This window comes from Euleptes europaea, chromosome 9, assembly GCF_029931775.1.
Source record: "Euleptes europaea isolate rEulEur1 chromosome 9, rEulEur1.hap1, whole genome shotgun sequence".
NCBI classification, from domain to species: Eukaryota; Metazoa; Chordata; class Lepidosauria; order Squamata; family Sphaerodactylidae; genus Euleptes; species Euleptes europaea.
Window position 1 is genome coordinate 24,649,960 of NC_079320.1, and position 14,359 is coordinate 24,664,318.

Sequence of the window (14,359 nt, forward strand, 5' to 3'; positions counted from 1 at the left end):
GGTCCTGGGGATCTCCTGGAATTAAAACCAATCTCCGGATAACAAAAATTACTTCCCCTGGAGAAAACGGCCACTGTGCAGGGTGGGCTCAATGGGCATGGCATCCCATTGAGACTCTTCCCCCCCCCTCTCCCCAGACAAACCCTGCTCTCCCTAGGATCCACGCCCAAATCTCCAGGAATTTCCCAACCCAGATTTGGCAACCCTAAATGGCAGCTATTTTTCCTGTGTGTGTAAAGTACCATGAAATCACTGCCAACTTATGATGACCTCATCGGGTTTTCAAGGTAAGAGACATTCAGAGATGGTTTGCCATTGCCTGCCTTTGCTTTTAGCAACCTTGGACTTCCTTGGTGGTCTCCTATTCAAGTACTAACTAACCAGGGCTGATCCAGCTTAGCTTCCGAGATCTGTTGAGATCAGGCTAGCCTGGGCTATCCATGTCTGGGCATGTTGTTAACTACATGATCATGTCAGATCTCAGAAGGTAATCAGGGTCAGGCCTGGTTAGTACTTGGATGATAGACAGACCACCAATGAAGTCCAGGGTCATTATGCAGAGGTAGGCAATGTCAAGCCACCTGTGTTAGTCTCTTGCCTTGAAAACCCAATGAGGACACCATAGGTTCGCTGTGACTTAATGGCACTTTACACACACAAAAGTCTTTAGTCCTTTTTATTGCAGATATATAAGATGAAAGGTGGATAGATATAATGATATTCACTTGGTTTTTTTTTAAATATATATATAGAGAGAGAGAGAGGGGGGGAGGGGGAGGGAGGGAGGGGCAGGGAAACTGCAGGGAACCCCGCAATGGGGCAGCCCCACTGCTGCTGTATAATAGTGGTGGCAGCAGCAGCTGCAGCAGTAACTAGGAAACCACACAAGCTTGTCCCCGTTTAGAAACCACCATAGATTGCTTACAAACACATTTGTTCAGACTTTCCACTTAAAGTTTTGGCAGCACCAACAGGTACTTTCCCACTCACTGAGCATTTTTTGTGCGCAAATACAAAATTTTGCACACAGTTAATGTGGCTTTTCTCCCAAATGGTACAAGTTATTCCCTAATTTTTAGGTTGCTCAGTCTGAGATTAGAGATACTCTACATCTTACCTAAAGATTGTGCTTTACTATAAAAATAATTATCTGGATAGTACAAAATGAACTGATGAAAAACTATGCTATGGAAGATCTACAAAATGTGGGGTGCCCTGCTTAATATTACTATAATAATACATGATTTCTGAGAAGTTCTTTGCTTGTCATTCTTTGCATTTGTTCACTGCAATGCATAAGCAACTAGAGGTCATATTTAAATTCTTGCATCGTTTCCCATTCCAGACGGCTTGTAATTTCATCTCTTCAACAGTGTTCTTCGTGGTTGTTTATTTTTTCCTTTATCCAACGGGGTCATGGTTTAGGGTGTGTTAGCAAAGCATTCCATGGTTATATTTTCAAATTGGTAAAGTAGCTTCCAAAGCATTATTTTTTTTAACTCAAGGTACTTTTAATACTGTATTTTATTTTTAGCTTTTAACTTTCTACACATAGCACAAGTCTGTGTTATAAAGACAACTGGAGATGATCCCAATTTTTTTTTTTTTTTAGTAAATCCTAAGAATTGTTTTATTACATCTAATTCAGCATTTTGTTTCCACTGGAAGTTCACAAAAAAGTATGAAGGTGATGGCCAGATGTGATGGTTCATCTCCAGCATCTGGTAATCAGAAGAATATTGCCTCTGACACTAGTATCATGAAAGGTCTACTGTTTCTTCCCAAACTTTCTATAGCCTAACGTACAAGTGTAGACTGCCTTGATCCATGCAAAATTGCAACAGTCCTGGCCTGTCAGCCTGCACATTTCTTCTCTCTAGAGAGGTTAAATGACACCATGATGAGTCCATGGTCATCCAGCACACTTCATGGCTGGATTTGAATCCAGATCTCCTAATTCCTAGTCTAACCATTACACCACACTGGCTCTGAATATTTCAGGTGACCACTGCAGAGACACGAATAGCAGAATCTTTGTATTTCACCTTTTTGGCAAAGACGTATTGCTTTGTTTTCCTGTTGCTCCATATTGAATACATGATGGGAGACAACCCATGAGTTTATGAAGACCACGAATAGTACTTTGTGTATATACTGTTATGGCTAATACTGAATTTCCAGAGTAAACAATACTTGGGAAAAGTGGTATTTTATTTTGGAAGAAAAGAGTTTTTAGCCAAATGCTTGCTGTTCCAAAGGGATTATTTTTCTGTTATGATAGACACGTTGCTTTCACAAAAGACTACAGTTAAGATTTTTGGATAAACAACACAAGAGGCTGTGGAAGAAAAGTAACAGTATAATCATTGTTTTGATCTCTTTCCACATTGCTCAACTTATTTTTTCCCAATTGTGGTAGCAGAATGGACAGGAATGAAGATCAGGCGGTCTCCATCCTCTGCCACTCTCAATCCCTAGAGGGCATGTTATTGATTTCCAGGAGTGTCACAGAGCCCACCAATGTGTTTCCTTGGGCCCACTAGCTTCTTCTTCAAAACCCTAGTAATTCTGGCTGTCCTTTACGTCACTGGAGCAGACGGCCCTTCAGAAAAACCCGGGAGATATCTCCTTGGGGTTGGCAGGGAGCTTCCATTTGGAAGTAGCTGTTCCCATTGCAGGAGGAGGCTTGGAAACTTCCAAGCTTTGTAACAGAATCGCCAGCCTAGATCCGTGTTATGGCAGGAGAATAGGGGAAAGGGGGGGGGGAGAGACTGGCAAAATTGCATCACAGGGTGCCACGATGTCACTTCTGGCAACGAATGTGGAAGTGACGTTGCCACTTCATGTGATGCTCTAGGATTTCCCCCAACCTGTATATTAAAAACCTTAGAGGTTGAGAGAAATCCTAAAATGTCATGTGATATGGCAATGTCACTTCCACATTCCTTGCTGGTAAAAGTCATAAACGCCTTATAGGCGTTTTCGCATATGCCAAATAATGCACGTTCAATGCACTTTGCAGCTGGATTTTACTGTGTGAAATGGCAAAATCCACTTGCAAATGATCATTAAAGTGCATTGAAAGAGCATTATTCAGTATGTGTGAAAGTGCCCACAAACATTGGGAAAACGCAAAGAGTGTCAAGACAATGTCACTTCCAGGTCCCAGACGGAAGTGGTGTTGCATGTATGATTTTTTTGTTTTTGCCCCGCCATTGAGCACCCATGGGGGATGGCGGCAGCATAGTAACACACCCAGTTCTTGTTATGGTTCACTGTAACCCTCCGTGACTCTTGCCCCAATTACTAGCCCACAGACACACAGAGATACCCTGCCCAGCAACAAGCTGCCCTAATACATTTCAATACATTTGTGCGTGTTAAGTGCCGCCAAGTCGCTTCCGACTCATGGCGACCCTATGAATGAAAGTCCTCCAAAACGTCCTGTCTTTGACAGCCTTGCAAACCGAAGGCTGTGGCTTCCTTGCTTGAGTCCATCCCTCGGCACGTTTACAGAAAGGAAAAGGGAGGGTGGCAAACTGCAAAACCGGCGGACCTTCCACAGTCAGGGGAAGTCTACCTCGCCGCCTCAGGTCGCTGGGTCTTTGCCGAGCCCTCCCCGCTGCCCCCGGAGAGGACGCGGGCGCCCCCGCCGGCGGAGAAGGGCACTGCGCCTTTCCCCCGCCGCTGCGCCGCCGCCTCGGCTTGGCAGGGTGGGTAGGTGGGCGGGAGGGAGGCGGAGAGGGGGGCTCCCCGCTATTGCCGCTGCCGCCTGCGGGCGTCTCGCTTTCTCCCAGGAGCCAGGGTTAGCAACCCCCCGGCTCAGAGGCATCCCTGCCGCCTCGCAGCCCTCTGCAACCTGCTGCTGCTTGCTGGAGACCCCAGCGGGCGGCCCTCCTCCCCTGCCTCCGCCCGGCCCCCAGCCCCGATGGACTTCTACCTGCGGCTCCTCGTCCTGGGCTGCCTGCACCGGGCAGCTTCGGGGGAGTTCGACGGAGGGTAAGGGCCAGGGCTCGGGGGTAGGGAGCGCCTGGCGTCGCTTGCGGAAAGGGGCGGCTCGCGTCCGCACCGTCGCCTGAAGCTTCGGTGCGGGGCGCGGATCGAATCCGGAGACCGCAAAAAGAAGGGTGGGGGGGCGGGATCCTTTCCCCCTTGGGAAGGGGGGGGGGAGAGATCGCGCGGATCTCCGGCTCGGCAACCCCCCGAGGGCGCAAAGCAAAGGGAGCTGCGTCGGGGCGGCGGCAGAAACACCTGCCCAGGGCCTCCGTCTTGCTCCGGGGCCAGAGAAACGGCTCTTTCTCCTCTCAGACGCCCATCCTGAGGTTTCCTACAAAGTGGCTTGCTTTGGCAGCTTAAAAAAAAAAAAAAGTCCCAGCTAAAGCGGTTTTTAACCAGGGCACTCAACACCTTTCAAGACCAGTTTCTTGTGGATCAGGCTGTTTTAAAGTTAATTCCCAGCGGGGAGCCCTGTGTTAGTCTGTCTGCAGTAGTCGAAAAGGGCAGGAGTCCAGGAGCACCTTCAAGACTAACAGAAATGTCTTCTGGCAGGGTGTGAGCTTTTTCCCCCCTGCAAAGTGTCACTCTTTGCTTGCTTTAGCAGCTACAAAAAAAGCCCAGCTAAAGTGGTTTTTAACCAGGGAACTTAACATCTTTAAATATCGGTTTCTTGTGGATCAGACTGTTTTAAAGTTGTGCGTGTGTTAAGTGCCGTCAAGTCGCCTCCGACTCATGGCGACCCTATAACTGAAAGTCCTCCAAAATGTCCTGTCTTTGACAGCCTTGCTCAGATCCTGCAAATTGAAGGCTGTGGCTTCCTTTATTGAGTCCATCCATCTCTTGTTGGGTCTTCCTCTTTTCCTGCTGCCCTCAACTTTTCCTAGCATCAAAGTTCCTAGCATTTTAAAGTTATTTTACTGTTTGGTATGGTGGATTGTGATGGCCTTTGGCTGCAGGACAAGAAACTTTATCACCGTCGAACAGAAACACCTGTCAATCCGGCAGAGGGTCTGCAGAGGGCATCGAAACCTAATAAACAGGCAGGTTGGGCGGGGGGGGGGGGAGATCGCGATTCATTTTCCCCCTTTCCTTGCAAAGGAGGGATGCGCCGAAGACCCCGTGCTGCGCCCCCCTGCCTTCTCTTCCCTTCGAAGTGGCTCCGGCTTGCGCCAGGGGAAGAGGCTCCCGGTTCAGCGTGGTTAGGGTTTCCGCCTTAAAAGTGGATTAGGGATTTCTGAACAGCCCAGCTGCCCTCTTGGACTCTCGGCTGGGGCGGATTAAAGCAGGGCGAGGAAAGGGGTGGATTTTGGCAGCTTTGCCGGTTCTGGCTGTCGGTGGGGATTCTCCTCCGCCTTCTGGGCCGCCGCGGGTGGGAAGTTCAGGGAAAGTTGTGACTCTGGATTGACTGACAGAGGTCCAGTAGGTTGTTTTCATAGGGTGAAAACGCACAGGTCGCTTTAGCCTGCTTTATTCCCTGTTTCAGCCAGGATTCAGCCAGGATCGAACACATGCGTTTCGCTGAACGTGCGTTCCATCCTGGCTGAATCCTGGCTGAAACAGGGAATAAAGGAGGCTAAAGCGACCCATGCGTTTTCACCCATAGGCGTATCCTTGGGCTTGCCCTAACCGTGTCAAGGCTATTTATTTTTTCTTTCTTTCATGAAACTCTCATGAAAAAAGAGCGGTGCATAGAAGATATTGATCGCTCTGGGGGGGTGTTTTCCATTCACAGAAAAAACTAAATGGGCTGTCATCACACAATAACTGCAACCTCCACAACTCATGTGTACGATACTTGTGTGGCATGCTATGTGTGAAAGGGGTCAGCCAGTGCCGGCCAGAGTGACAACAGCCCCCGAAGTGAATTCTTGAACCAACCTGGGAAGAATACTTGTAATCCTGATGACTCTGCTCTGTGTGAACGTTTCCCACAGATGTTTACATATATCTCAAAACTATATCTAAAGCCAAAATTAATCAGAAAAGTCGTAATGCTTAAGGCTAGACGAAATTCCTCTGGGCACCGTACATATTTAAGTTTTGCAAAGATCTGAGAGATGCATGCTTTGACAGGTTTAGGCAACCCAAAATTCTTTTCAACTCCGTAGCTCAGTCGCTACACCCACACGGCGTACCCGGTGCTCTTGGCCTATATATTATTCCTGTTGAATTCATCATTTGCTTTGTGGGTGCTTTGACCTTTTGAGAAAAAGCCAGCTCCATTTCAGACGCATGAAGAATGGGTGACATTTGCTGAGGTGCTTCCGTTTTGGAGGCTGCCAAGCAAGCTGGGAGGATAAGCAAATTGAACTTGCAGGTGTTTGTTGCTTTCCGCGGAATTATTTCAGCGCTCTGGGTTATCCCCCAAGCCAATAACGGGATGCACACCTGGAAATCTTGCCTCGTGTGCAGTGTGCAAAGGAAGCACGCCTGCAAAATGACTTGGCGAGTGCCTCATAAACAGTTTATGAGGACACCTGGGGATGGTGAAGCACACCTCCTCTTGTATACAGCTTGACAGAAGTTGACGTAATCAGCTTTCCTAGGATTTGGAAGTGGCTTTCCAAATATATCTGCTGTGCAAAAGTCCGCTCTCGTTTGTGTGTATGTGTAGGAAGGTGCTTGAGTGGTGTAGTGGTTAAGAGCGGTGGTTTGGAGCGAGATACAGAGAGCAGGCGTGGTGTAGTGGTTAAGAGCGATGGTTTGGAGCAGTGGACTCTGATCTGGAGAACCGGGTTTGATTCCCCACTCCTCCACATGAGCGGCGGATGCTAATCTGGTGAACTGGGTTGGTTTCCCCACTCCTACACATGAAGCCAGCTGGGTGACCTTGGGCTAGTCACAGCTCTCTTAGAGCTCTCTCAGCCCCACCTACCTCACAGGGTGTCTGTTGTGGGGAGAGGAAGGGAAGGTGATTGTAAGCCAGTTTGATTCTTCCTTAAGTGGTAGAGGAAGTCGGCATATAAAAACCAACTCTTACTCCTCTTCTCACTCCTCTTCTTCTTCTTCTTCTTCTTCTTCCTGCACGTACATATGAGCATGGACACTCAAGAGTACACTCCTGTGCAGAGTTAACTGTAATCCAGATAAATGGGATGAAAGGGGAGTAATGGTGGATAGGATCGCACGGCCAGTGATTCAATTGAACTACTGTGGAAAGATCGCTGGGCCTAAGGTAGCTTGATCTATATTCTATTCCATATAATTCTGTCAAGGTGTGAGAAGCAGGGTAGAAAAGCTGAAAGTGATAAGGTTGATTTTTATCACAGATTGGGTGCAGACATGTGGTAATATGGCTGATAGCTGTGCCTTTATCTAGATCTAGGGATGCCCGGCCTCCGGGCACCCCCCTTGGGAGGTCGGAAGGTGGATGTGACGTCACCCTGTAGTGGTGATATCAGCATAGAGTTTCTAGAGCGTTGGCTGATGTCATGTCCAGGGTTTTGCCTGGACACGCCATTGGCACATAGTGCAACATCATTTCCGCCACTCCACTGATTCTCCTGCTAGCTCCAGAGGCGAGGGTGGGCAGGGGGTGCCATCAGCAGGAGAATGCCTGCCCAAAGCAGGCACTTGGTATCCCTGTCTAGGAGTAATGTCTTTGCTGTTCTCTATATGTCAGAGGAATACCAAGCTGGCAGAAAGCATCATGTGTACACTGCACATGTAGGGAGCCCACTTATGGGAGACACATTCATCCTGATCTGGTTGTACTCATGTACAGCTATAGATCTGAGTAGCTACATCTGAATGTGATAGTACATCTGAATGTGATAGTAATGCAGTATGTTGTTACCGAAACTGCTCTCTGATTGGGGAAATTAGCATGAGCAGCAGCACTAATTTATTTATTTAGCGGAATCACCCAATGTATACCAGCGTTGTTTTCAGTGAATCTCAGAATAACGACAGACCAAGGAATTCCAGATTAAAAGTGTTTATATATTCATTCGTTCAGTGTTGCAAATACATACATACAAGAAACTAAGAATTAAAAGGAGGTAGGATTAGGGACATTTCTCAAGGGAGAGGATGTTGTTGATTGGGTAGTACGTTACCGATCTAGAAGTGGAGATGTCCAAAATCCGTGGCATATAGGTACAAAATGAAATATAGCGGGGGATGGGAGAGGGATGTATCGGAGCCTTGAGCCAGCCAAGTCACCGGAAAGGAGGGGGTGTGGAGCTCTGCAAAACTCAACACACACGGTAAAAAGGAGAGATAGGTAGGGCAGAACCTTCTTGTTTTGGCGGGGAGTGCAAAATATACCCTCTGGGGTGGGTTTTTTTTTTTTTTTTTTTTTGAGATTCCCCATATGGCTCCTATCTAAAACAATAGGGATCAAAGACTTCGGCTGCAGGGATCGGGCAGAGTGACAATTTGTAAACTAAGCTGGCACCAATGATTTGCATATCTCCGGGATGGCTTGACTCGATCTTCTCATGTTCGACAATACCTCAGGAAGGTGTGAATCTTTTCACTCCAGGGATGCAGCAGAGGAGTTCTTCCTAGTTGTTAATGTAGATTGCGGCAGATGTTTTTCTCACAGGATACTGGGGGGGGGGACTGCAGGAGAGAGACTGCCCTCGCTTCGGCGTTATGGCTTCTCTTTGGATCAGGAGACAATCAGGATCATGGCTTCCCTTTGGCTGGTTTTGCAGGGGTGACCCGGTCTCTTGTCCTAGATAGCCTGGTAATTCAGCGGAGCGCTAGCCCAGAGCAGCAGGCTATTAACGCTTAGACAGTATAGTGAGTCTCTGATGTAGTTGCCAAGACCAGGGCGGGAGGTCAGGCAGTGCATGTGGCAACAATGTATAGGCAACATTTGTATCTGAATGTGTCTTCAGATTAGAATGTACATCTACAAACTGGCTTACAATCACTTTCCCTTCCCCTCTCCACAACAGACACCCTGTAAGGTAGGTGGGGCTGAGAGAGCTCTAAAAGGATGCATCTACCAAGGCATATCTGGTTTGTTCTTGCAGTTACTAATCCAGCTAGAGAAATAGGGTTACATATAATAAAATGGCATGTGTAGAAACCCCTTTCTTCACCTGCAATTCTTGAATGATGCAGCTGACTGAGCCATATGTATCTTTGTATCGATTGCCAGGGTTAATTCAGTAATAGGGGTTCCTGCGCTATCTCTCTGTTGTGTTCCAACGGATCCCTATTACTTCAAGATCGAATAGATCTACCAGAAGGCTTGCTTTGGCGGGGGGGGGGGGGAATAATATATGCATCCAGTCCTATAAACGGATGATTTATAAGCCCGAAGTTGATGACTTCAGCGTGGAGTCTATGAAACAGTACGCTGAGGAGATTGCATCTCAAGTTTAAACATGAATCCACATTAAGGGAAATGTGAAAGCGAATGCTGAAGAGCAGGAATGTGTGTGTAATTGGTGCTGCTATAATGTGTCACAGTGTGATGAAAAATGTTGATGCAAATAAGGGAGTAGTTCATGTGGAATGCAGAAAAATCGAGCAGGATCTTTTAGGGGCAGTCTCTAATTGCAGTTTTCGTCATTTGTTTTGACACCTGTCCCACATGGACTCTTAGTACAATTATGCTCAGATAATTATATTTTTATCACTTCGTTTTGCATTGCATTTTAAATGCAGTTCCCCATGCTAACAACTTGTGTGACCTTTGATGTCAGCTCAAAAGGCAGGAAGGAGGAAAATACACCAAATTGTTCTTCTGAGTTTCAAAATAATTTCTAAAGTTTGCTGTTAACTTTGTCATATGAAGCATTAACTGCCTGCCTTTCTCCAAGATAAAGCTGCCTTCGTGTTTTTAATTAGAAAATAAATTGCAGGCTCATTGTTTTCACATCTCGGATCTGATGCAGTGTAGTGGTGATAGATGACAAGACTGGGGCCACGGTCCTACACAAAGTTAGGCAAATTTGGTCCCAGAAGGAGAAAAAGAAGAGTTGGTTTTTATATGCCGACTTTCTCTACCACTTAAGGAAGAATCAAACTGGCTTACAATCACTTTCCCTTCCCCTCTCCACAACAGACACCCTGTGAGGTAGGTGGGGCTGAGAGAGCTCTAAAAGAACTGTGACTAGCCCAAGGTCACCCAGCCGGCTTCGTGCGTAGGAGTGGGGAAACCAGAATAGAGTCCGCCACTTATGTGGAGGAGTGGGGAATCAAACCCGGTTCTCCAGATTAGAGTCCACCGCTCTAAGCAACTAACCGAGTTGAATTGTGTGCAGAGAATGAGAGGATACTGTGCATCATCTAGAGCAGTGGTCGGCAAACTCATTAGTCAAGAGAGCCAAATATCAACAGTACAACCATTGAGATTTCTTTTGAGAGCCAAATTTCTTAAACTTAAACTATATAGGAAGGTACACTGTTTATTAACTTAATAAACTTTAATTAAAGTTTTAAGTCTTAATTAAACTATAGTTACACTGAATAAAACTTGATATCATACTTAATAATGATCTTATTTATTGATAAAAATTAAATTGTAAGTAAGGTATCCATAAAATTAAATCATGACAATGACTGACAAACACCTAATGTGAACAATGGCCTTGCATCTCCTTGGAAAGTTTGGGTAAATCAGGCTTGTATGTTGTTGTTTTTAATTTTAGGCATGATTCCAGGTTCTCATCAATAAGATGACTTCTCAATTTACTCTTGATAAGGTTCATGCTTGAAAAAGATTGTTTGCATGAATATGTAGAAGCGAAAAGGGAAAGAACAGCAAACGCTAGTAGAGGAAGGGAGGGGGGAGGAATGGAGAAAGGAAGGAAGGAACTGGGAAAGGAAAGAAGGAAGAAAGAAAGGGGGGAGGGATGGAGAAAGAAAGAGGAAGGAAGGAACTGGGAAAGGAAAGAGAAGGAAGGAACTGGGGAAGAAAGGATGAAAGGGAGGAAGGATGGAAGGAAGAGTGGGGGAGGGACAGAAAGAAAGGAAGGAACTGGGAAAGAAAGAGAAAGGAGGAACTGGGGAAGAAAGGCAGCCTTGAGCTGGACTTTTGGGAGCCGCCTGAGGGGGACAAGGAGGAGGAAGGTGGCGAGGAGGAGAGTTTACCCCTTCCAAGTGGGCCGGTGATTAAGGTGTGAAATCCTCCCCCCGCCCTGGAAGTTCCCCCGCAAGATCCCGGCCGGGCAAGACGTGGCCTGCGCGGGGGGCAGGAAGGCGATGCGCCGGACCGGCTCCAAACTCTCAGTCTAAGGCGCGGGGAGGGCGAAGCGAGCTCGGTCCTGGCCCAGGAAGCATCGTTGCCTTCCCTGCCTGGGGCCAGGCGGAGCCAACAGGAGGAGGTGGGGGGGTGAGAGGTCGCCCAGCTCCGGTCGCCCATAGAGACAGAGGAGGGAAGGCGGCGGCGGCCGAAACGAGGACCGGACAGCCACGCCTCACTCCTCACGGTGGAGAGGAGGGAGGGAGGAGGGAGGGAGGGAGGAGCCCCCTCTCTGCCAAACCAAGGCGCACAGCTGGGCGACAAGAAAAGACGGGGGGGTGGCAGCTGAGGGGCTCTTGTCGTTCTCCAGCCGCCGCCGCAATGGTGGGAGGCGGGGACGGCGCTGGGGCGAGAAGGAGGAAGGGCCACTCCTTCCTCTCTCGGAGACCCTCCTGCTGCTTTGGCCAGCCTAGGGCGCAGCTTCCGCACGTGGGAAGAGCCGCATTCAGGGGCCCAAAGAGCCACTTGTGGCTCGGGAGCCGCGCTTTTGCGACCCTTGATCTAGAGCATTTCCCTTGGATGGAAGAAATCTAGGTTCAAATTTGTGCTTGGCCAGGAGATTCTGTATGGTGTAGTGGTAAACCAGGGTCCATGGGACATTATTTATTCCATTAGTAAGTTGTATGAACAGCATTCTACACATGTTCAGTTCCAGAATGGGGCAAATAATGCTCCTTCCGGGCCATTTCAACTTGGGAAAATGCTGCCGGGTGGGGGGGCAAAGGACTCTCCTTTCCTCCGCTGCAGTCCTGATCCGAACTGGGGCCTCCGCGGTGCTTGGAAAATTAAGTTCCCTGCAGCTGTTGTACAGGCTGCATGGAAAGCGAATGTGGTCTGGGAAACTGAGACCCATCTTGTTTAAAAACTGCACAGCTGGTTTGGCCCTAATGATGCCGCTTTAAGCTGAGTTATACCCATTGAAGTTAATTAGTATCCAAGGGTGTGGCCGCTTAGGATGGCACAATAAATAAATAAATAAATAAATAAATAAATAAATGCCCTTCGGCATATGATGAGCTCTCTGCCTGGCATGCTGGGTTAAGTTGTTGTGCTGCTGGGAGCTCCTTGGGGAATAAGCATGATTCAGTTGTAACATGTAAGTATAAATGTCACTTCTCCCTAACCTTTGTTTCGGACCTTGTCTTATCATCAGCTACACCATCAACAGAATTATCCTTTTTTTAAGTGCTTATAACAGGCATTGTATTATTATTTTTTAAGATAAGACCCAGTTCATAGCCTTGCCATCTATAAGACAAATATAAAGCCCTGTAAGGCCTGGGACAAGGGTTGCCAGGTCCCTCTTTGCCACTGGCAGGAGCTTTGGGGGCAGAGCCTGAGGAGGGCAGGGTTTGGGGAGGGGAGGGACTTCAATGCCATAGAGTCCAATTGCCAAAGCGGCCATATTCTCCAGGTTAACTGATCTCTATTGGCCGGAGATCAGTTGTAATAGCTAGAGATCTCCATCTAGGTTGGCAATCCTACCTGGGACCAAAATGTCTTAAGGACCATCTGCTCTCATATGAACCTACCCATTCACTCCAATCATCTTCATAAGCCCTGCTTTGGTTGGCCCTGCCATCTGATGCTAGACAGGCCAAGAAAGGACTTTATTGGTTGTGGCACCAAAACTTTGGAATTCTCTCCCCAGGGAGGTTTATCTGTTTCCCTCTATCAGTGACTTCCTCCAGAAGAAGAAGAAGAGTTGGCTTTTATATGCCACTTTTGCTACCACTTAAGGCAGAATCAAATCTGCTTACAATCACCTTCCCTTCCCCTCCCCACAACAGACCCCCTGTGAGGTAGGTGGGGCTGAGACAGCGTGACTAACCCAAGGTCACCCAGGGTGCTTCATGTGTAGGAGTGGGGAAACCAATCCAGTTCACCAGATTCGCGTCCACCGCTCATGTGGAAGAGCAGGGAATCAAACCTGGTTCTCCATTTTAGAGCCCACCACTCCAAACCACCGTCCTTAACCACTACATCACGCCGGCACTCCTTCACCAGCAAGTGAAGACTTCTTTTTGTTTTGTTTGCTGTACTCTCAGTAATGGTTATTGGCCTCCTCCCTGGTTCTGGTGCTGTATATTTATGTGTTTTATTGAATTGTTGTATCATAAATGCTGTTTTTAATTGTACAGATGTTTTTAATGTTTTCATGTTCGTGTCCTTGGGGACCCCGATTGAGTGGAAAGGCAGCATAAAAATGTTTTCAATAAGTAAATAAATAATCGATACAAAAGGGAAGGAAAAGGGGGAATGTATACAGATCGGACTATTCATATTTTAACCCTTCTTTTCCTCCAGGGAGCTCAGGCCAGTGTATATGAGAGCCAGGCCTCAGTTTGTCGTGCTTTATTTTGGCAGCTCAGAATTTTTTCCCAGGCTTTGAATGCTGGTAAGAGTCCAGCCCAGCTTGTCACAAGTAGCCGTAACTCTGCCCGCATTGTGGCTTAGCTTGACTCTGAGCTGAAGCTTATCTGTGTAATAAGGGATTCTAAACATGGAAGTGAAAATGGGAACAGTCAGCACAGGGATTTTGCAAATTTCACTAAGACTGTACCCCTTCTTCCCAGAAATGGTCCATAGTAATGCTGTGAAACTGTAGATCCCCAAGACAGAGATCAAATGATCAGAAAACTGGTTCACACATGCAGGGGAATAAACAGCACAGTAACGGCTGTCGTGTGCAGCCGTGCCTACATGGTCGGGATTTCAAGTAGCCTCCTTGTCAGGCTGCCTATTGTGTGACTCTGCCCTAAGAGGAAAGTTAAAAGCACGGCAGAGATTCCTTTCTGATGAGGAAAGGCAGAGCGAACTGGTCTGTTTATCTAAGAAGAGATAATAAAGGGATATTTTAGGTAACTAAAATATTTAAGTAGATGTCAGGAGAGAAGAAGCACTCTGCTGACTGAGGAGAGGACAAGGAACACGGGGTTAATGCAGTAAGACCGATTTATCTTAAACATGTGCAGGGAGCACCTTGTATTTCTACATGCATGCATTTAAATCATTTGTTGTTGTTTTCTGTACGCTTGTTGATAGGTGGATGTGTGAATAGCAAGATTCATTAGCAATATTAATGAACTGTATTACATTTAAAGTGCACTTAGAACATAAGAACATAAGAAAAGCCATGCTGGATCAGACCAAAGCCTA

At 47.1% G+C, this 14,359-nt stretch overlaps 1 protein-coding gene across 1 annotated transcript in view; it reads left to right on the forward strand.

The window, feature by feature from the left end:
* Nucleotides 1–3,928: 3,928 nt before the first annotated feature.
* NPNT (nephronectin) overlaps nt 3,929–14,359 on the forward strand; it is an 82,825-nt gene continuing 72,394 nt past the window's right edge. Inside the window, exon 1 of the mRNA XM_056855019.1 lies at nt 3,929–3,999. Within this exon, the coding sequence (XP_056710997.1) occupies nt 3,929–3,999 (71 nt within the window). The remainder of the gene's footprint in view (nt 4,000–14,359) is intronic.